The sequence below is a fragment of the Balaenoptera ricei genome, chromosome 8, assembly GCF_028023285.1.
Source record: "Balaenoptera ricei isolate mBalRic1 chromosome 8, mBalRic1.hap2, whole genome shotgun sequence".
NCBI lineage: Eukaryota > Metazoa > Chordata > Mammalia > Artiodactyla > Balaenopteridae > Balaenoptera > Balaenoptera ricei.
In genome coordinates, this window is record NC_082646.1 from 57,405,764 (window position 1) to 57,429,841 (window position 24,078).

The 24,078-nt window shown below is 41.8% G+C and overlaps 2 protein-coding genes across 5 annotated transcripts in view; one reads left to right on the forward strand and one right to left on the reverse strand.

Annotated features, from left to right (window-relative positions):
- INTS4 (integrator complex subunit 4) overlaps window positions 1–13,214 on the forward strand; it is a 130,077-nt gene extending 116,863 nt beyond the window's left edge. For both annotated transcript variants that reach the window (XM_059930719.1, XM_059930720.1), the window contains 4 exons: window positions 254–413; window positions 639–782; window positions 5,347–5,467; window positions 9,579–13,214. In XM_059930719.1, coding sequence (XP_059786702.1) covers window positions 254–413; window positions 639–782; window positions 5,347–5,467; window positions 9,579–9,757 — 604 coding nt within the window. In that variant the 3' untranslated portion in view covers window positions 9,758–13,214. The remainder of the gene's footprint in view (window positions 1–253; window positions 414–638; window positions 783–5,346; window positions 5,468–9,578) is intronic.
- The window catches only part of AAMDC (adipogenesis associated Mth938 domain containing), a 36,543-nt gene continuing 25,426 nt past the window's right edge, over window positions 12,962–24,078 (reverse strand). The window contains exons 3-4 of one of the 3 annotated variants that reach the window (XM_059930725.1): window positions 17,949–18,044; window positions 12,962–13,128 (exon numbers count right to left, since the gene is read on the reverse strand). In XM_059930725.1, the coding sequence (XP_059786708.1) occupies window positions 13,066–13,128; window positions 17,949–18,044 (159 nt within the window). In that variant the 3' untranslated portion in view covers window positions 12,962–13,065. Of the gene's footprint in view, window positions 13,129–15,770; window positions 16,176–17,948; window positions 18,045–24,078 lie in introns of those variants that run through there. The other 2 variants (XM_059930724.1, XM_059930723.1) reach the window with 2 other exon arrangements.

Below are 24,078 nucleotides of genomic sequence, written 5' to 3' on the forward strand. Positions count from 1 at the left end.
ATAATGCACAGGATTGCTGGGAGGATTAAATAAGATAGTGTAAAACAAGAGGATGCCTGGCATATATAGGTATTTAATAAGCAAGGCTATTATGATGGTCATGTCACTACAGCATAATTACATAGGTGCATGGCTTTCCTCGGTAACCATGAACTCCTCCAGTTCATCACTTTTCCTACCTCAGGACTTGGCAGAAGTTTGGGGCTCAGCCTGTGGTGAATGAATGCATAGTTGCTTCTGTTTGTTCCTTCAGGTGTTTCATCGCTGATTTGCCCCACCTGCAGGACAGCTTTGTGGACAAACTTCTTGACCTCATGCCCCGACTCATGACATCCAAACCTGCAGAAGTGGTCAAAATTCTACATACCATGCTGCGGCAGAGTACCTTCCTACACCTCCCCCTTCCAGAGCAGGTCAGCGTCTGTGTCATACCCCTTCAGGCCAAATCCATCCAGAGAGCATCCAAAACTGCTCATCTTGGTGATCTTCTTTGACCAGTGGAGGAGCTGGGTTAGGGCCTTTCCTCTGATTGACTAACATATGTCCACCCATTAGATAAGGAGACAGAAAGGCAAGGATCATGTTTTGTTACCTAGAGATGACCTGGCTTTAGAATCGTATTTTCTTCTTGCTTACAGATCCACAAAGCCTCAGCCACCATTATTGAGCCAGCGGGCGAGTCAGACAACCCTTTGCGGTTTACATCTGGGTTGGTGGTGGCCCTGGATGTCGATGCAACCCTGGAACATGTGCAGGATCCTCAGAGCACTGTGAAGGTCCAGGTCTGTCAGGTTTTGGTCCCCATGGAGCTTCTAAACTGACTTTGTGTTGGAACTTTTAACTTTAGCACCCCTGTAATCTCTACCTGAGGGACAGAAACTGGGGAGAGAGAAGAGATAAGTTTTTATGGACAAGAGCCTGGGCGTGAATCCCAGCTCTACTGCTGGTTATGGTCTGGAGGAAGTTACTTTAAACTCTGAACCTTAGATTCTGCAACTGACAAATAGGAATAGTTGACATTGAAATGAAGTGATGTGTATAAAGTTCCTGATGCCCAGTAAGTGTTCACTAAATGACAGGGCCGCTTCTATTCTTATAATGTAAAGTTAAGACTTGGTATTTTCAGGGCTATAAGCAAACTGTAATAAGTCCTTTTCCGGTTGTGGGTGGGTCAGCTTGGTGAATACAGTTTATGGGTGGGAAAAGCAGTCACTAGGGAGTATTCTTTCCAAGTTAGATAGATGTACTAGAGAGACAGGAGAGATGCAGTATAGACACTAATCAATTTAACAGTCTGTAGTTAAGCCCCACTAAGAGTCCTACCCATTTACACCCCCACCCTCGCTCCCTCCCTCCTTCCCTTCCATCCGTCCATGCTTACTCTACTGCACATGCTAAGTGCTAGGCAGACATGTCAGAATTCGTGCCCTCAGGATGCTTAGTTTCAGTGAGAGACAGACAAATGGACAGGCAGTTGTAAAACAGAAGTTCAGTCATCAGTTCAGACAGGCACAGGATGAATTAAGAATGTTATGGCCTCTTATTAAATCCTGATTGCTCACACAACATAGATCCAACTTTGGGAGCCACTTGCAACACTGCCTCCTGAAATGAGACCTAACGTTTTAAATAACCTGACCCCTTCTCAAGACTAAGAGACTGGGACTTCCCTGGTGGTGCAGTGGATAAGACTCCGCGCTCCCAATGCAGGGGGCCCGGGTTTGATCCCTGGTCAGGGAACTAGATCCCACATGCGTGCCGCAACTAAGATTTCATGTGCCTCAGCTAGGGAGCCCACCTGCCGCAACCAAGGAGCCCACCTGCCGCAACTAAGTGTCACTGAGTTCAAGCTCGCTCTGCTCACTGCATGACAGGCCAGTGAATCGGGAGAGGAGGTGTTGAGGCAAGGAATACGACTTTATTCGGAAAGCCGGCAGACCAAGAAGATGGCAGACTAGTGTCTCCGAAAAACCATCTTTTCTGGGTTTGGATGCCAGTTTCCTTTATAGAACAGAGAGGGGGAGGAGATGAGGAAGTATAGTAAAAAGGCCATAAGTTTTGCAAATGTCCCCTGGAATGGCTAGCCTCAGGGAGGGGATGTGTTAATTTCTTCTTTCTTGCAGCCATCCACAGGTGGACAGGGTCAGGTTGCTTCCCCCAACAAAGGCACTTTGGTTTAACATTCAGGCAGAGGGACAGGGTTCCCCGAGGCAGGCCATTATGTACAGACAGTATCCTTTTAGTGAACAAGAGCAGGAAAGCAAAGGTTAAAGTAAAAGAAACAGGTCCAACATGTAGCCAGATTTGGCTCTTCCCTGTTACCTAAGGAGCCCACGTACTGCAACTAAGGAATCCACCTGCCGCAACTAAGACCCGGCACAACCAACCAACCAATGAACGAAATAAATAAAGAAAATAAAGATTAAAAAAAAAAAAAAAAAAGACTAAGAGACTGGTTCAGTGAGATAATGGACCGATCTACCGACTTAGCTTCTGGATTGTGAAGCTTCTTAGAAGTTTCAAAGGCAGGAATGAAGGGGAACATAATACACCACCCCAAAATAAGCCTTTTTGGCCTAAGGATTATTTTAGGATGATTATTTTTGAGAGGCTGCAGACTGGAAACAGAGTAGAATTGCCCTTTTGTGAGGGAAATTTACATTTATAAGGGAAATCTCCATTTGTAAGGTATCTCCCTCTCAGTTCCAAAAAGGGAAGCAAGACTAAATGTCTAGAAACTCATCAGTGAAGACTATGCCAACTTAAATTTGCATAACACTCGTACCCTTGATTATTGTGTTTTACCTGATAACCTCCCATAACAGGCTCTCTTCCTCTTCAACATCTTTCTTTTGTTTTTAGCTGAATATGGTATTTAAGGTGATGGCTTGGTTAGTTTCAGGGAGTTACTCAGTTTTCCTAGGTCTCTTCCTTATATAGAGGAGACATATTTGTTATTAACTTCTATTTGTTTTTCTCCTGTTAATCTGCCTTTTATTATAGCAGGGTCTCAGCCAAGAACCTAGAAGGGTAGAGGGGAAATTAATTTTTCTCCCCTACAGGGTTATTTCCAATTTTGGCTACTATAAAACCATTCTGCAATATACTTTTAAATATATATATATATATATATATATATATATATATATATATTTATATATATACACACAAATATATACATATGTGTGTATATATACGTGTGTGTGTGTGTGTGTGTGTGTGTGTGTGTGTGTGTGTATAAATTATAAAGAATACTATGGAGAAGCCCTTAATTTGTAGAGTGTGACTAAGGAAAAGAAAGACTTTGTGGAGATACTGTTACATGGATGAGATAAAGGATGATTAAGAGCAAGCGATAGAGGTATTCCAAACAGAAGGAATATGAATAAAAGTTAGGGATGCAATCACCTGCAGTAAGTACAGAAAAATAGCCTGGAGCAGGCAGGGTCGGCTTCCTGGAAGAGAGTAAGGATGAATCAGGCCCTGAAGTCGGTTAATATTTGCCTATGGTGACAGTAGAGGAAAAAAATCTTCTGGCTTCCCAGCAGGAATTATTATAAATCATGAGACCTACAGAGAACTAACTCTGAGCTGCAGTTTTGTTGGGCGGCAGTGTTTTGTTTGTTGGTTTGTTTTCCCCTGTCTACCGAAAATAAATGCACAACCTAGAATTTGAGAGTTATGTTTTTTTTGGCAGACATTCTTAGATTGCAGGTATAGATTGTCGCAAGCCTGGGAGACAGCATCTCAGATAAATGCTGAGAAAACTGTTCGGAAGAGGAAGGGGGAAACCAGGATATATAGGAGTTTTTGCAACAACACCAGGTAGTCGGAACAAAAGACTACTGTTACTAAAAGAAAACTAGATATCTCAAGTTAAGGAATTTAGCACTTTTCTACATAAGGGAAGATGCAAGAGTCTGGACTCATTGAAATCCTTCCTTTGATATGCACCTCAGCTCTCTGGGACCAGTATCCTGTGTCCTCTTCCTGAGTTTCCTCAAGCTGTACCATTGGGGTGGCTGCTGTCTGATGACTGCGGTCATTCCTTGTTTCCTCCCTGAGTTCCCTCAGGGCTCACCGCTGGAGGGCGGCTGCGGTTGCTGATGGCCCGAAATCCTTTGTTTACTGATGTGGTGGGCAGTGTTTTATTTCTCAGCCCCAACGTTACTGGTTCTCCACCCTAGCTGCACTTTAGAATTATACAGAAAGTGTTAAAAAGTACTGATGCACGGGGCCTCAGCCTACACCAGTTAAATCAGAATCCTGAGAGTAGGGCCCATGACTACCAGTATTTTTTATTTAAGAGCTCATAGGTGATTCTAATGTGCAGCCAGGGTTGAGAACCCCTGTTTCACATTGTCCTTGGAAAAAGTTCGCTGACCAATTGAGCATAAATGAGATTGCAGGTATAGATTATTTAAGGATCATCTGCTAGACTTTACTGAAAGATCACCTTCAGAGTAGCTCTACTACATGCATGGCTGGACTGTTTGGATACCTCTGCAGGCTGGGAGATGGGGAACTCGCTGCTCAGTCATGGGACAGCCCTGACATTAGGAAAGCATTGTCCAGTTCAGCTACCATGCCCCAACACTTCCGGACAGATGAGATTATGGGGTAGGTGGGCTGAGACATGACTCCCCAGAGTTTCAAAGCTGAAAGACCTGTGTGGTCCCTACTTTACCCCTATCAGTGTAGTCCCGTAGCCCAGGACCTGTGTGTTTCTAGGGTATGCTTCATTTGTTCATTTAGCTCATTTGTACACTGTGCAGTATATAATAATAGGCCCTCTACACAGATAGCTGTGAGGTCCCCCTGGGTGTTGAGGAGAGTTCTTTGGCAGCTTGTAAGATTTGAAGAACTGGCCAGTGATTTGAGCACTGAGCACTGTCTCTGTAGAAGGAGATAGATAAACAGCTTCCTAGCTGCTTATGATCTAGTGGAGAGTTACAGAATTATTCTTAATCCTTGGTAGTTGGTGATGGATCCTGGGCCATGATATGATTTGGAGCCAGAGGAAGGAGAGTCATCCTGATGGGGGTGTCTGAGAAGGCTTTTCACATCAGGATTAATATTTTAACCTATCCATGTACTTCATAGAGGCACTTTATTCCTGTCACTCATTCACCATGAATTCAGGAAACATTTATCACATACTGCTTTGTACTGGGGAGGGGGGTAGAGAGATTTCGACAGTGTTGTCCTCCCCTCCAGGAGCAGTTTCGTATGAAGGATAGTGTCTTCTTTTCCTCCTGTTTTGGGGTTCACAGCAGATGTCACCAGCAATTCTGTTAAAAGCTCACAGCTCTTCTGCCTCTTTTTCTCACTTTTGTCACCTCTTAGGTCTCATATCCAGATGGCCAAGCTCAGATGATCCACCCTAAGCCGGCAGACTTTCGGAATCCCGGCCCAGGGCGGCACCGGCTTATCACTCAGGTGTACCTCTCCCACACTGCCTGGACAGGTAAGGAGTCAGTGGGCCAAGGCATTGGTTTTTTTGTAGTTTGAAAAATATGTGATTGAACCAGGCCTGCTGAGGGTTGAACTTGATTTCTTAAGGAGCTTGAAAGCTCAAACTGGGTACATTTAGACTAATTTGCTGCATTGCTTTGATTGTACACAGCACAAGATTTTTTCGAAAGATGAAAAGGAGATTACAGTAGAATGGAGTCTCATTGAAAGAACCGTGGGCTGGACACCAGGAGACTATTTTCTTATCCTAACACTGCCACTGACTTGCTGTGTACACTTGGACAAGCTACTCTCCCTTCTGAATCTGTTTCCTCACCTTCCAAATTAAGATAACAATTCTTTACTACTTAATTCTGAGGACTACTCTGTCTGGAAATTAAACAGTTTTATATTTCTTACCAGAAATTTACAATCACTCTTTTTTGTGTATGAACAATTCAGTTCATTCCCCCAGAACAAGTAAAATGACAACTGTTCCTGCCTTCCCTTCCCACATGGGCTGGTTTGTGCGGTAATGCAAAGTACAGTGATCTATTCCTATTTTACCCTCCCATACAGCAACTGAGTAGGACCTTGATAATTTGAGAAGAGACATGGAGGTTACATAAGTATTTTTCTTTCATTTGTAAAGAATAAAACGAGAGAATACAAGTGCAATGACATTACACTTCCAAAGCCTGTAAGGCTGCTTTGGAAACTTTGAAAAAGACTCAGTCTGCAGAACCTAAAATGTGGGAGAGAATTGGCCTCGGTGGTGTTGCGTAAATCACTGAAGGTGATTCAGAAGCATGGTTGTTACTGGAGAAGGTGTTCAATACCACCAAATTTGGTTTATTTTAGAAATAGGTGGATGCCTTCTGGAATTTTCTTTCACTGTATTTTTGAATACATGAGTAACTGTTTTTTGTTTTGTTTTGTTTTTAATTATTTATTTATTTATTTATGGCTGTGTTGGGTCTTCGTTTCTGTGCGAGGGCTTTCTCTAGTTGTGGCAAGCGGGGGCCACTCTTCATCGCGGTGCGCAGGCCTCTCACTATCGCGGCCTCTCTTGTTGCGGAGCACAGGCTCCAGATGCGCAGGCTCAGTAATTGTGGCTCATGGGCCTAGTTGCTCCGCGGCATGTGGGATCTTCCCAGACCAGGGCTTGAACCCGTGTCCCCTGCATTGGCAGGCAGATTCTAAACCACTGCGCCACCAGGGAAGCCCTACATGAGTAACTGTTTATTGCCATTATTAATGGTTTTCCTCTGTCAAGGGTGTTAGGCAGGTATAGATGACTTTATAAAGTTTTCACAAAGAGGAGGTGGTGCTGTTGAGTGTCAGGGCAGCCCCTTCGGGGGTCCAGCAGGCCTGGCAAAATTGAGGGAGCAGATCCAGCAATGCCCTTACCCAGAATCTGCCTCTCTGAGTGTCCCTCAATCCATATCCTTGCTGCTTGCCACAGTGCAAGTCCACAGAAACGTAGAGTTCCTTATTTTAATCTCTTGTGGTGAAGGGATCCTAGATATGGGGAAAGAAATGCTGTAGGACAGCGTTGTTTTGCAGGGTTAAGACTGAGGGAAGCAAAACAGCATGTTAGAGCTCAGAAGAGCTTGAAAGGTTTTGAGGGGCATATTGACTTGCCCCTGGCCACACAGCAGGTCATTGCCTGAACCAGGCCTACAATTCGGGCTGTCCTGAGCCTGAAGAATTGTAATTCATCCAGGATCACCTCCTCTGAGAGGTTGCTACTTAGTCACAATTACAAATCTCTATTTTAATTCTCCTGCTCAGCACTTATTAGTGTCAGATGTTTTCTCATTTGTTTATTGACTTTCTCTCCAATTAGAATGTAGGCTCCTTGAGAACAGGGAACTTGCTCGTCATCTTTAACCTCTGTGTCCCTAGTGCCTGACGTGGAGTAGGTGCTCAACAAATAATCAAAACTGAATATAGGATTTTAAATTTGCAATTAAAATTCATTTAATTCTTAGACAACTTTGTGGTGGGAATTAGTATTCTGCTCTTAATTTTGTAGATGCATAAGTGGAGGCCCATGTAGCTGAACAGTAATGGCACTGAGGCTGGCACGCAGATTTCCTAACTCCTAAATCCCTTGTTTTTTTCACTGTACCATCCTCCCATCTGACCTGGGACGCTAAAGTGAAACGTGTTCTCATTCTGAAGGTGCCAGCACCTCTTTCTCCTAATCCAGGAGATGGTGCCTGGTATTGGTAAGGGGCTCCTCCATCTAGTCCCTCAGCTCCCTACCGAGGGCCTCTCCTTTGGGAGACAGAATGCTGCCAGGTCACAAGGTTTGAGTCACATAGACGAGTTTCCAAATTCTGCCTTACTTGCTGTGTGATCCTGATAAAGTTATTTAACCTCTCTATCTCATTTTCCTTTAAGATTGGAGTAATAATATATACCTCATAAAGACATATTCTTCCAAGCATGATAAATAGGTTGCATGATTTTTCCCAGATGATCTTTTGTCTCTTTTTCCCACTGTTTCTTTCCCTCTTGTTTCTTCTCCCTGCTCCTTTCCGCTGCTGGCAGTGGCTTGAATTGCCACTCTTCCCACGTGCTGGTGAGAGAAGGCATAATGACCAGATGGGGTTTAGTCCTCTGACCTTACCAGTATTTGGCTCCTGAAAGTGCTGTGAGAGCCAGGGCTAGATTGTGGTTCAGGGGTTGGCAATAGCCATCTAGGACAAGAAAGGAGAGCGTAGTGGGAGAGCTGATACTGGAGCCTAGTACCAGAAAGCAGTGCTAGTTTCATTACAGATACACTCCAGGCTGGTAAAAGGCCCCATGTGAAAAGGTGATGCTGAGGTTGCGCTCTGGGGTTGGCTAGGTTGCTCTGGTTGCCTGCCAGCCTTTCCCTTCCTGGAGGACAGCAATCTAGTCTGTATTCTGATCCCTAGGGAGAAGTCTGGAAGTAACCAGGCACACATCTGGGGAGGCATTGAGAAGTCCTGGGACCTCTGCCCTTGTTCATTTAGGTCCATCCAGCCCTCATTCCTGCCCTGTAAACCTCTTAGCCTTGGGCTCATCTTTAATACTTGCACCTTTCATGAGATTGCCCAGTCACACAAAATCAAGGAGGACACCCAAGCTAGCGGTGTTCTTGGCCTCTGCACTTGCCCTTATGTTTTTCTGAAATCCTCTCCCCCTTCTTTATGGAAGCCACGTGGTGAATAGAAAGATTAGTTGCTTCAGTTTATGAACTGAGCTCAAATTCTGTCACTGGTGTGGATTTGGGTAGTCACTTAGAACCTCTCAGAGTCTTGGGACTTTTTTGGGATTGTGACAGTCTTTCTTTCATGGTGTGGCAGGGTAAGAACTCTTGGGGTTATGTGCTTGGCACAGAGCAGGTGTTCCATTCCAAAGCCTTCCTGAGCTCCCTCCTCAGTACCTCTTACGGACTAGAGTGTGCACTGTGCTCCAGTGCAACTGTCTCTGCCTCCTCAGCCAAACAGCAACTTGAGGGAGGTCTTACTTATTTTTGCTGGGGCCTGCCACATGAAGACACCAGATCAGTATTGTAATGTCATGTCATGAAAGAATGGAAGGTTCAGTGACATGATTTTAGGTTCCTGAAATATATTCCTGTTCAGTAGTGAGAGTTTTCTGTCCAAACTATTTCCTAATGAAAGGCTTCCTCTCCGCTAATGTGGTAGAGTCCACTGTGCATGTAGCCCTCAGGCCTGAGATCAGCTGTGCAGAAAGAGCATGATTATCTGGGTACAAGAATTGGCCACATGCCTGTACTTTGTGACCCTCTGTCTTGAGGCTGGAAGGCCTCTGTGGAAGAGGCCTTTTTAGCTTGCTCTCTGAACATCTCAGCAGCATGGCTCTGAGCTGCAGGGAGCCCAAGAGACTGGAGGAGGAGTGGCAGTGGCAGAGAAGCAGCAGTAAATCTGCAGGCTTAGGAACAGCCTCACAGTATTCAGGCTGGAGAAGTGTTTTTGTATGCTGATGGGGGAAGGGGGGGATGCAGACAGATGAAGAAATGTTCTTGAAACTCTACTGCTTCTATCTTTGATGTTGCTTTTACTTGACATTTCATCCCAATTCCTAGGTGTTGCCCCATCAAAGAGGATTTTTGTCTTTTTTTCTAGAACCGTGCCAGGTGGAAGTGAGACTGCTGCTGGCCTACAACTCCAGTTCACGCATTCCAAAATCCCCCTGGATTGAGGGTGGTGAGATGTCATCCCAGGTGGAAACCAGCATCGAGGGCACCATCCCCTTCAGCAAGTCTGTAAAAGTTTACATAATGCCCAAACCCGCAAGGCGCTGAGTCACAAGTAGTCTTTACAGCCGTGGCCTAAAAGGCCCTTCTTGGGATCAGAGTGAGCCAGAAGCTTGGAGCCTTTCACCTGGACATGGTATATAGGCATAAGGAAGAACATGTGACCCTTATAGTCTCATCTGGTATCGAACATTGGATAAATTATTTTGCATTAAGAAAACAAAAACCTTCAAGTCTATCCCATCCCCCACCCCCTACCTCCCTAGCCTTGCCCCCAGTAAAGTTGAGACACCAAGCTGTTCTAGAAATCTGTGTAGCTATAGGTTCAACATTTATACGGCAGGCCTACATTCTTCAGGTGTGAAACAAAAAGATCCAATTTTCTAGCCCCTTCCAAAGAACCAGTTATTGGAGCCATAATCTTATTTCTTAAAGCAATAGTCTGTTTGCCAGGGCCAACTCCAAAGCAGCTTTCACAGCTGTACTTTTTCACCACCGGCAGTTCCTGAAGGGCCCTAGACTTTCGTTATCTTGCTGAGAGTCTCCTTCCTTAACTCAGGCAATAGCTGGCCAAGGACTGAATGAACAGCTGAAGAATGAATCACTTTCATCCCTCAGGGAAATTCTTGATCTTGCCTGCCATTATCCTTAGAACAAAAATCTGAGAGAAGGGCCATATTTTACAAAAGAAACCAGGATTATGGGAAAGAGGGACTCAGTGTAAGAAACAAAGTCATTTCCCACTACTTCTCTGATGACTCCAGTGCTGGAGCTGCATGTGAGCTGAAGGTGCAGCGGGGGTTTAAGAACAGTAAAGCCTCCAGAGATGTGAACCACGTGAGGGCCTGTGCTATGTTCTTTACCTGTCATTTTATCCTTGCAACAGCCAAGTGAGACTAAGAGGTTAAGTCACTGGTAGGAAAACTGTAATAACGCCTTTACTCATTCAAATCCAAGATGATTCCAAAGGCCTGAGCTATACCATATGGAAAAGAACCTTCAGATTTTCTCTCTGTGCCTCAGTTTTTTCATCTGTAAAACAGAGGTAATTATACCTTAAGGGTTGTTGAATGGGTTTAATTAAATAATGCTTGGCAAATCTGAATCTTTGGCCAGTCTTGATCATATTTGGTACTTGGAAAGCTTAATAAAAAAATAACAAGAGCATACAATTACTCAGAGGCAGAGCTGGAATTTGAATTCAAGCATGTTTGACTTTTGGTTTAATATACCTAATGTGTGCCCAGCAGTGTTGTAAGCCCTTTACATGAATTAACTCATTTAATCCTCAAAACTACCCTATGAAGTAGGTACTGTAACATTTATTCTATAAACAAGGCAGTTGAAGTTCAGAGAATTTAAAGAAACCAGGATTATGAGAAAGAGGGATCCACTCTAAGAAATAATATTGTGAACTACATCTCTGATGACTGCAGTGTTGGAGCTGCCTAGTTGGCCTAGGACACACCACTAGTAAATGACAGAGCTGGGATTTGAACCCAGGCAGTCTGGCTCTGGGAGGTTATAACTGCTGTAGAGGGACTAAGGGAAGAAGATCACCTCCATGGGATTTACTTTTCTAGTGTGCTCGCCTGTTTAGTACATCTCAGTGATGTGCCATCAGTGGGCTCTCATGTGTCAACAGATGCCCTAAAGAAAATAGCCTGCCTTGGAGATAAAATGAAGCTTAAAGCTAGGCTGAATCATACCATGGCCCTGACACAAAGCACCTAATGATGATTACTGAGTTGAAGCACAGATGAAAACATCAAGACCCATCGCTGCTAACTGAGCCTTTGATGCCATAGCTATAGAAAGCCTTCCAAGGGAAGAATATGCTGAATCCTTTTCAGATACACTACTCCTTTTATAAAAATCCTTCTGGGTCATTCCCCATTTTACAGGTGGGGAAACGGAGACTTAGAGGTAATGTCTTTCTCCTAAGGGGCAAGGGTGGGATTTGATCCTAGGTCTTAAAACCCAAAATAGTACTTTTCCCACCAAAGGTGGAGAAACACGAAGGGGCAAAATTTACCTTAGTATCAGGATGAGTTTTTAAGAATTGAATGGGCTGCTTTAGGAGCAGCCTTATTCTTACACTAATGAGCGTAAGAATTGAATGGGCTGCATTAGGAGATAAGGAGTTTTCCATGCTGGATGTGTTCAAGCAGAGGTTGAACAAGCTCCTGACAAGTTTGTTGTAAAGGAATTCAAGTATCATATGAGCGGTTGGGCTTAACCTTTTAAATTCCTTTTACTCTGAATTCTCTGTGAATTATGAGAATCTTGATTTTTCTGACAGAAACCTGGAAGGGAGCATAAAGATGGCTCCAGTGTGGCACCCTCATTTATAAGTGAATGTGCAAGCCCAGAAAGACTGAGTTAGTAGAAGCAAGTCTGGAACCCAGGCCTCTCAGTCTAATACGGTTTTCATGACAGGGATCTGTTGTTCTGCCTTTTCAGTGGCCAACTATGTACCTTGTCAAAGCCAGAAACTGTGTCACATTGGACTCTATCTTTACGCCTCATATAAAACCAGCCATCAAGTCCTTTAGATTCTGCTTCCTTAAATGTTTCAATCCTCTTCTTGACTTGGTGGTTCTGTCTTGATGCAGCCTCATCATCACTCCTAAGGTATGGGATTAGCTTCTTAATGAGCTGCTTGCTTCAAATCTTGCCCCCTTCAGTCTACTCTTCACACAGCTGCCAGAGTAATCTTTCTAAAACCCGGATCTGATCACACCATTCCCCTGCTTTAAACCCCTTTAAGTGGGTCACTTCTGGCCCCAGGATAAAGTCTAAACTCCTCTCCTTGAAGGCTCTTTATGCCCCTTGTGTCCTCTCCAGCCTCATACTCCGTGTCCCAAACATTCTCTACTTCTCCAGCTGTAGAGGATTATCTGTAGTTATTCCCAATACTTAATCATGCTCTCTCTTGCTTCACACCTTTGCACTTGCTGAGCCCTGGAATGTGCTCTTCAGATTGTCTCCTATGGTTCTTTTCTTTGCATTCTTCAGGACTGAGCCTCATTCTGGAACCTATCTGTGTCTCCTGTGGGCTTGGTGCGTTGCACAGCCTCCTATACATTCTTCAAGCATGGTATTTATTGCAGGTTCACAAATGCCAACCTCTGAAGCAGGTAGGCAGGGGAAAAAAAGGGGTCAAGTGGCTTTGTCAATCTAATAAATGCATCCTAGGTAATTTTCATGAATGTATTTTTCAAAATTATGAAAAATAATAATCCTTGTACAAATTAAAAAAGGGGGGGTTGTCAAGTGACCTGGAAGAAGATAACAGAGACTTGAGGAATCAGCACATTCTCTGTCAGAAGAAGGCAGTTGCTATTCAGCTCCACTCAGTTCATAGGTATGGGCCTGGTGATGTCAGATTTTCTGATTCTTCCAGAAAAGCCAGAAACCTGCATTTTCATGTGAAAAATAACCACGTTAAAAATTTTGGTAACTAAATAAAGTAAATGTTAAAATTACTCTGAGACAAACAAAACCTGTCTCCAGGTAGATTTGTGCCAGTTTGAAACTTCTGCATCGTCACTGCATATTTACATGTCTGTTTCTTCCAACCACTCTGTGAATAGCTAGACTGTAAGAATGTCTGTGTTGTATCCCCAGCATAGCTCCTGGCACATACCAGGCAAGGAAAGAAGGAATGAGTCCGTGAATCCAGAGCAAGTTTAGCAGTACCATGACATGCCTGCAAAACCCAGCCCTGAGAGTCGGGTTTCTGAAAGGACTTTATATTTGGCTTTGACATGATTGACCTCAGCAAACAATTATGGAGAGGGTACACACCTAGCACTTGACAGACTGCTCGTCTTAGGAACCGCTCAAGCTAGAAGAAATTAAATGTGGGCAGAGTGAGGGCTGTGCAAGCAACTTACAAATTGAATCAAAGGGTTTAATGATTAAGACATGGGACTAAGTATAGTGTCATGGAAAAAGAGCTTCTCTCCAGGCTCTGCAAATTGCCAGCATTGACCATGCAGAACAGATTCAGAAGTAGGGGCTATCAGCAGGTTCTGTACAAAGTTTAATAACCTCACTGTCAGGTACTTCTGTCTCAAAGAAGTTTGTACTAAGTTCTGTTTAATGTAGAGACAACTCAGTTAGGAACATTGATTACACCCACACCTAATTCAACACCCACTGGAGCTGTCTCATCTTACATTTGACAAAAAAATTTTTTTATTGCATCAACCAGAGAAACAGTCTAAATTTTATCAAACATCCTTCCTAGCTATATATGTGTCTGGCTTTATGAGCTGAGGGAACTGAGATCTAGAAACATCCTGTCATCTGACAAATGGCTGGTTGTAGAAAGGGCACTGAGCAAGACCTTCTCAGACCTCTAGGCTGAGTCTCAGGTCTGTGAGGATCTCTCTCCCACGGGCCTCCTAAGGTGGTAGAAAGAGATCAAGACACAGCATTGGGTTCTAATCCTCCCTTTGCCACTTTCTTGCTGGGTAAGCTTAGAAATTAGATCACTTTCCATTCCAATGGGCTTAGCTCATCTTTTCTGGCCAGGCCACATCTTAAGTTGCTGTTCAGTCTACGGATTGGCTGTCCTGAGGTCAGATGCCCAGTGGGGCCAGTCAGGCAACAGGATCATGTGGAGCAAAGATCAGCTTTCTGGGCTGTGGCTTCAACAAGGGCTGGGGTGGAGCAATTTTATTTAGTTATGACCATGATAGATACCATACCTAATAAATAGTTCCCAAATGTTTGGTGAATAAATGAACCTCTTCTTGTTCTTTAAGACTTGTGTTACATCCTTAATGATGTCTTCCCTAATTTTCCTCCCATTCTGGTAGGATAAGTTAGTCCACCCTTTGTGCCACCACTGGACCTTGTAACTAGTATAATGTTAACACACTGTATCATTACTGTCTTGTTTATTTGTTTCTCTCTCACATAACTCCTGAGGGCAAGAACTATATCATTCCTGTACCCCTAGGATCCAGCAATAATTGGTCATAAGAATATTAGTAAGAGACTCTCGTAAATGAATATAAAAGAGAATTACTGAATAAATGAGAGAATAGAGTAGATAATTCCTTTGGGCTCCAATATTCTATGAATCTATGAAGTTATAAGCTGATATATTAAGAACCATAAAATGAAACCAGTTAGCTTTACACAGCAGCCCCATTAGGAGAAAGATACTGACAATGGTTTCAATTTATTGAGTCCTTACTACATGCCAGGCAATGTGCCAAGACTTTCTATGAATTACCCAACTTAACACCTATGATAACTCCAGGTACTAATATGATCCCTATCTGACAAATGAGAACAGTGAAACTCTGAGGGATTAAATAAATGCCCAACCAGTGAGTGGCCGTGAAAGCCACAGTTCAAAGTCAAGGCTATCTGACACCAAAGCTGATACTCATAACTCTTTAAAGAGGGGGAAATTGAAAAATAAGGTAATGCTGATTACTATTATAATTCTGTCAGTCTATTCTAAGGCTTCACAAAGGCCACCTGGTATTTAATAGAGCAAAGGCTATCCATGCCAGTAGGGACCATTAAAAGGCATTTAGTCCAGCCCCATCATTTTATAGTGAGGGAATCTGAGGCAGAGAGAACTGTCTGGCAAGGCTCAGGTTTAGTTAGTAGAACAGCCTGCCTAGAACCCTAGTATCAAGGCATAGCTCCTTTTACTGTTATTGAAGTGTTGCCTCAGTTCATTCAGGGCTCTACTCATATGTCATTGCACCAAGACACTTTCCCTGACCACACATCTGAAATAGCCCCATCACTCTTTTTCTTATCTTGCTTTATTTTTCTTCATAACATTCTACTTATATTATGTATTTGTTTACTTGTTTATTTTGCCCACTAGAATATAAGCTTCATGAGCACAAGACTTTTATTGCTGTTTCTCTGGAGCCTATAGCCGTGCCTGGCATATAAGGTACTTAATAAAAATTGGTTGAATTGATGACTAAACATTTCAAAGCATCAATTGCAATGTGATTTTAATGCACTGAAACTTTTCTTTGGCTTTCAAACTTCAAGTCAGAAGGTTTTCTTTATTTTTGCCTTTATTTTCGCTTACTTCTGGCCTAACATTTGCCACAATATTAAACTTTGGTAAACTTCTGTCTCCTCCCCTGATTTTCAGCCACCACCCCACCACCCCCCAGGACAGGGACCTTGCCTAAGTCATCCATGCATCCCAAAGCCTAGCACAGGACCTGGCACAAGCAGCTGTTCAAAAATGCTTGGGGAGGCTGGAGTGGACAGAGGTAAGAGTGACAGTCACAGGCATCATTGCTTAGTGATTTATTCTCTTAAGGCTCCATCAGCAGGTGGAATGGAAGACCCCTCCCACCCTGATGCCTTGGGTAACCAAGGCATTATACTCCTTCACTGCCTGCTCTGTCTGGAGGACCCGCACATCAATGCCTTTTTTCTTGAGGTATTCCACGGTTGATAGGGGTACCTGGGAAGAAGGAAAAAGATGAGTAAATCAGGGGGAAAGGCCCCCAGGATTCCCTTTCCTGCTATGAGGCAAGTATATTCTACAGAACTGGACAGTGACAACTATCACTCCTCAATCACCCGGCGTGTCACCAGTCCAGAATTTGGCAGTAAGTCCCAAGGAGTCAAAAAGGCTTCTAAGAAGTTAACAGAAGTACCATGAAACATGTGCAAACAGCTCAGGTGAAATGGAAACTGCAAAGAGCATGGATTTTGGAGTCAGACAGTCTTGAATGTAAGTCCTTACTAGCAGTGTGACTTTGGGTAAGTGAATTAAATTCTCTGAGCCTTTGTTTCCATGTATGTAAATAGGGATAACAAAACCTGCTTACACGGTTGGTATGAGAATGAATTCAGCTAAAGTATGTAAAATGTTAAATGTTTGAGTCAGTCCAACCTGAGTCTAAATTCTAACTTTGCTGTGTACTAACCAAGAGACCTTTTGAAAGTCTTTCAACTGCAATTTCCTCCCCTATAAAACGGGGATGATACTACTTACAATCAAAGGGTTGGTGTGAGGATGAAGTTTTATGAATGTACGTACACTGCAGCTCAAATGCAAATGTCTTCTCAGAAAGGCCTTTCTTGAACACCCCATTTAGAGCAGCCCCTCATAAGTCACCATTTTCTTCACAGCACTTACTATGACCTGAAATTGTCTACATTTTTATTATCCATGAGGGCCATGAACCTTGTTTGCCTTGTTTAGCTTGTCCCTGGTACCTAGAATAGTGTCTGCCCCATAGAAGGTGCTGAATAAATATTTGTAAATGAATTTATATAAAAGATTCTCAGGAGTGGCAGCTATTATTGGATATTTTCTCAACTCTGGCTTGTCTTCAATATTATTTTAAATAGATTTTAATTAGACTCTGCCTTGTCAGAAGGAGCTCTGAGTGAAATGTTTTTTAAAATGCCCTACATTACTTTTTTATATGTTTGAACAATTTTATAATAACAGTAGTCTTACAGATGGGGATCATTTTAATGGAGGAAAAAACTAGGTTAAACTAAAAAATATAAATAAAGGGCACCTCCATCAGTAGGGAACTGGATTTTAGGACATCTGTATAAAGGATAGAATGAGGTAGATAAACTTACGTGAAAGGCTGTCCATAATGCAATAATGTAAGTGAATAAAAAGTTACAGAACAATATGTATAGAGTGATCCTATTTATGTAAAAACATGTATATCAGTATGTGTAAGTGTATATATTTGCAGATGCATAGAGAGAGCATTGGAGCAGTTATGATTGGGAAGGGGAAATCTTTCACCTTTTTAATTCTACATTTCTGCATTGACTCTTTTACAACAAGCATGTACTATTTCTATAAGTACAATAAAAATAAACTTTCTTTTTCTGAAAGGGGAAAACGGCTTAACTTGAATGTGCCCAAGAAAAGAAAAATTAAAAGTACTGTAAAAATGGAAAGTACTGTAAAAATCTAAAGAGCCAAATATTGATAACTGTAGAGCTTAAAAGAAATTCCAGGATTGAGGAATTTCTGAAAAATAGTTGAAACAGCACAGGCCTATGATTAGAGACTGGAGAGTCCAACCCTGATGAGGAAGAAGAGTGTACAGCCACTATTTTATCCTGGGCCGTCCACTGGCTCAGCAAAATGAGGGTGCATGATATATAGAGATTAACTTCCAAGAAGGACATATCTCTAACGTAAAGATCCAAGAGATTACCAGAAGTCCTCAGGAATGCTGTGCTCACCAATACCTACCTTCAAGGCCTCACTCATCCCTCGGCCAATGACAAGGATCTGCACACCCTTCTCGACAACTTCCTCCACATCTGCAGGCTGCACACCAGGAGAATGCTGGACATGGAAAGAGAAAGTATACCAGCTACCTGCTCTTTTCACCTTTCTTTGCGGTCAGCATTCCTGTTAGAGTCATTCATTCACCGAACAAATGTTTACTGAGGTTTACTCTATGCCAAGCCTCACTAGGGCCCTGGGAATAGCAGAAGATACAGTACTGCCCTTATGGAGCTCTAAGTCTAGTGAAAAATATAGAAGACTACAAAGAAATTTCAGTAGTTTTACAAGTGCTACAAAGAAGTACGTTCAGGGTGTAGTGAGAACATACAGAAAGGGCACCTAATTCAGACCTGGGGAGTCAGGGCAGGGGGTCAGGGAAGACACCCCAGAGGACGTGACATTTAAGCTGAGACCTAAAGGACAAACAGGAATTAGCCAGGTTAAAGGAAATCAGGGGAACAAGGCATACCAAATACAGGGAATAGCATGAACTAAGGCTCAGAGGAAAGACAACCTAGTGAACTACAATTAGTTCCATATGACTGAAGTGTACGTGACAAGTGAGTGGAAAGAGATAAAGTGGGAGAAGAAAGCACCTGCACACCATGCCAAAACTTGGAAAGCTCCATACTGTTTCCTTTTTGTGAGCCCCTTTCCCACTTAACTCCAGGAACACTTTGATGCTTTAAAACCTATCTATCACTCTGTAAAGTCTTCCCAGATTCTCCCAGGGATATTTAAGGTAAGGTGTTTAATGAACATTAATCCAACGTTAAAGGATGGTGGCTTCTGAACTGCTTCCACATCAGCAAAGGGGATACAGGAGTTAGAGTTTGGTAAATACCAGCCCAACTATTGGGGAGTGAATAAGAGTGGAAAATTGTCATGGAAGACATGCTGTTCTAACTGCGTCTTGAAGTATGACTAGGAGTATGCCTTGATGCAGTGGTTGTAGAAGGGGTACATTCTAATCATAGTTAGACATGGTTTAGGGAAAGAGCTGCTGAATATACCAAGACAACAACAAATGTACCAAAGAAAGAAGGGTTTTTCAGTCTAAAAAGCTGATGGTTTAGAGAAGATAGGATTGAAATTTATTATAAAAGGTATAAGAAGAACAAATATGAGTATTTTTATTAAATCCTGGAATAATAATCTTACATGTTTATAGTTGCAATTTTCATAATACAGCTATAGAAATTATTCCGTGTGATCTGCATTAATAGTAGCACAAAAGCATCCATTCTCCTTGTTTTATAGATAAAGAAACTGAAGCTCACAAAATATATACACATTAGCCAAGATGACACAATTACTAAGTAGCAGAGTTGGGATTTAAACAGAAACATGTTCACCTTTGGTTTAATGCACTTTATTAGAATACTGTAACCTAGGGAGCAACCTTGAAACTTGAAAGAACTAGCCCTAATGACCACAAGAGTTGTGCTTAAGCCCAGTGCCTGGCCCATTGTAGGCACACAATAATTGTTACTTTAAGTGTAACCTGAATCTTCCCTAAGGCAATTGCCTGCCACCCACACACACACATGAGCTAAAAAACCAATAAAGGAGACAGACTGAAGTATTAAAAAATACTTGATTAACCCCCCTAAAAAGGCAGGAATAAAAAACATGAGGACAAACAGAAAACAAATAGCAATATGTTAACACTTAAACCTAACTGTAGCAGTAATTAACTTTAAGTGGCCTAAATAGTTTAATGAAAGGCAAAGATTGAGTTAAAAAGCAAGACCCAACTAAACACTACTTACAAGGTATATACTTGAAATATAAAGGCATAAGTTGAAAGTAAAAGGATAAAGATATAAAATGCAAACACTAAGAAAGCTGGTGTGGTTATATTAATATCAAGATAGGAAGTATTACTAGAGATAAAGAGTTTCATCTCATGATACTTAAAGGACCAATTCATTAAGAAAAACATAACAACCCAAATCTGTAAACTCTTAGTGAAAGAGCTACAAAATGTATGAAAACAAAAATAACAGATCTGGGACATCACTAGTGGTCCAGCAGCTAAGAATCCGCCTTCCAATGCAGAGGATGCAGGTTCGATCCCTGGTCTGGGAACTAAGATCCCACATGCGGCGGGGCAAATAAGCCCATGTGCCACAACTACCGAGCCTGTGCACCACAACTAAAGAGGCCCTGTGCCACAACTACAGAGCCCATACACTCTGGAGCCACAACTAGAGAGGAACCCACATGCCACAACTAGACAGAAGCCCGCACACTGCAAGGAAAGATCCTGCATGCCGCAACTAAGACCCGACACAGCCATAAATAAATAAATAAATAAATAAATAAATAAATATTTTTTAAAAAAACAACAAACAAAAATAACAGAACTCAGGAAAGAGATGAAACCACTATAATTGGATTTTTTTTAAAATATCTTTATTGGAGTATAATTGCTTTACAATGGTGTGTTAGTTTCTGCTTTATAACAAAGTGAATCAGCTCTACATATACATATATCCCCATATCTCCTCCCTCTTGCATCTGCCTCCCACCCTCCCTAGCCCACCCCTCTAGGTGGTCACAAAGCACTGAGCTGATCTCCCTGTGCTATGCGGCTGCTTCCCACTAGCTATCTATTTTACATTTGGTAGTGCATATATGTCCATGCCACTCTCTCACTTCATCCCAGCTTACCCTTCCCACTCCCCATGTCCTCAAGTCCATTCTCTACGTCTGCATCTTTATTCCTGTCCTGCCCCGAAGTTCTTCAGAACCTTTTTTTTTTTTTTTTTTAGATTCCATATATATGTGTTAGCATACAGTGTTTGTTTTCCTCTTTCTGACTTACTTCACTCTGCATGACATACTCTAGGTCCATCCAGCTCTATAGTTGGAAATTTTAACAACCTTCTCTCAGTATTTGATAGAACACATAGACAAAGAGTCTAATTAAGGAAATGGGAGCTTTTAGCAACACTATCAGTTAATTTGACCTAATAGACATTTATAGGTTACTACACCCAACAACTGCAGAATACACATTGTTTTTTCAAGTGTACATGGAACAGTCACTAAGACGTTATGCTGACATAAGTCTCAGTAAATTTCAAAGAAAGGAAATAACAGAGAATATGATATATGACAAAATAGATTTGTTGATAACAATAAGATATTTAGAAAAGACAAATAATTGGAAATTGAGCAACAAAGTATTTTGAACTAAAGGGTAAAGGAAAAAGACATCAAGATTTGTGGAATACAGCTATATAATGCTTATAGGCAAATTTATCACTTTAAATACTTATAATAGAAAAATAATTGTCTAAAATCAATGGTGTAAGCCCCCACCTTAAAAAGCTAGGGGAAGAGAAGCAAATCATATCCAAAGTAAGCAGAAGACAGATAATAATGAATATATGTGTGTAAATCAATGAAATGGGAAAGAAATGATAGAGAAAAGTCAGCAAGGCCAAAAGTTGGTTCTTTGAAAAGATTAATAAAATTGAAACCATTGTAAGACTGATCAGGAAAAAAAGAGAAGATACAAATCATAAATACCAGGAATGAAGGGGACATCACTATAGATCATACAGATAGAAGAAGAATAATTTTAAAATTTGGGAATAAATTTACACTAATAAATGTGATAACTTAGAAGAAATGGACAGTTTTTTTTGAAAGACACAACTTATTAAAATACAAGAAGAAAATCTGAATAGTCCTATAGATGTTAGAAATTGAATTTATAATTTAAAACCCACAGAAAAAATTATAGACACATATGATTTCAGTGGTGAATTCTATTTTAAACATTTAATGAAAATCCTCAACAAAACATTAGCAAATGCAAGCTTGGTTCAATATTTTTAAAATCAACGCAGTTCACCACAAAGTAAAGAAGAAAAATTATACAGTCGTGTCAAATGATGCAGAAAAAGCATTTAACGAAGTTCACCATGTATTTATGATTAAAAAAAAATAAAACTCGGGCTTCCCTGGTGGCGCAGTGGTTGAGAGTCTGCCTGCTAATGCGGGGGACGTGGGTTCGGGCCCTGGTCTGGGAAGATCCTACATGCTGCAGAGCAACTAGGCCCGTGAGCCACAACTACTGAGCCTGCGCGTCTGGAGCCTGTGCTCCACAACAAGAGAGGCCACGATAGTGAGAGGCCCGCGCACCGCGATGAAGAGTGGCCCCCGCTTGCCGGAACTAGAGAAAGCCCTTGAACAGAAACGAAGACCCAACACAGCCAAAACTAAATAAATAAAAATTAATTTAAAAAAAAAATAAAATAAAAAAAAATAAAAATAAAAATAAAAATAAAACTCTCAGAAAACTAAACTAGAATAGCCAAGATATGGAAGCAACCTAAATGTCCATCGAGAGATAAATGGATAAAGAAGATGTGGTACACGCACTTACGGCCACCTAATCTATGACAAAGGAGGCAAGAATATACAATGGAAAAAAGACAGTCTCTTCAATAAGTGGTGCTGGGAAAACTGGACAGCTACATGTAAAAAAATGAAAGTAGAACACTCCCTAGCACCATACACAAAAATAAACTCAAAATGGATTAAGGACCAGACACTATAAAACCCTTGGAGGAAAACATAGGCAGACCACTCTTTGACATAAATCACAGCAAGATCTTTTTTGATTCACCTCCTAGACTAATGAAAATAAAAACAAAAATAAACAAATGGGATCTAATTAAACTTAAAAGCTTTTGCACAGCAAAGGAAACCATAAACAAAATGAAAAGACAGTCCTCAGAATGGAAGAAAATATTTGCAAATGAAGCAGCTGACAAGGGATTAATCTCCAAAATATAAAAACAGCTCATGCAGCTCAATATAGAAAAAAAACAATCCAATCAAAAAATGGGTGAAGACCTAAATAGACATTTCTCCAAAGAAGACATACAGATGGCCAACAGGCATATGAAAAGATGCTCAACATCACTAATTATTAGAGAAATGCAAATCAAAACCACAATGAGGTGTCACCTCACACTGGTCAGAATGGCCATCATCAAAAATTCTACAAACAATAAATGCTGGAGAGGGTGTGGAGAAAAGGGGACCCTTGTACACTGTTGGTGGGAATGTAAATTGGTACTGCCACTATGGAGAACAGTATGGAGGTTCCTTAAAAAACTAAAAATAGAGCTACCATATGACCCAGGAATCCCACTCCTAGGCATATATCCGGAGAAAATCATAATTCAAAAGGATGCATGCACCCCGATGTTCAATGCAGCACTATTTACCATAGCCAGGGCATGGAAGCAACCTAAATGTCCATCAACAGAGGAATGGATAAAGAAGATGTGGTACATATATACAATGGAATATTACTCAGCCATAAAAAGTAACAAAATAGTGCCATTTGCAGAGACGTGGATGGACCTAGAGACTGTCATACAGAGTGAAGTTAGTCAAAAAGAGAAAAACAAATATAGTATAATATCGCTTATATGTGGAATCTAGAAAAAAGGTGGAGATGAACTTATTTGCAAAGAAGAAATAGAGTCACAGATGTAGAGAACAAACTTATGGTTGCCAAGGGGGGAAGAAGGGTGGGCTGAATTGGGAGATTGGGACTGACGTATATACACCACTATGTATAAAATAGATAACTAATGAGAACCTACTGTATAGCACAGGGAACTCTACTCAGTGCTCTATGGTGACCTAAATGGGAAGGAAATCCAAAAAAGAGTGGATATATGTATATGTACGACTGATTCACTTTGTTGTACAGCAAGAAACTAACACAGCATTGTAAAGCAACTATATTCCAATAAAATTTAATTGAAAAAGTTCAGGACTTCCCTGGTGGCGCAGTGGTTAAGAATCCACCTGCCAATGTAGGGGACACGGGTTCAAGGTCTGGTCCAGGAAGATCCCACATGCTCGGAGCAACTAAGCCCATGTGCCACAACTACTGAGCCTGCACTCTAGAGCCCGTGAGCCACAACTACTGAGTCCACATGCCACAGCTACTGAAGCCTGTGTGCCTAGAGCCTGTGCTCCGCAACAAGAGAAGCCACCGCAATGAGAAGTCCGCACACCGCAACGAAGAGTAGCCCCCGCTCGCCGCAACTAG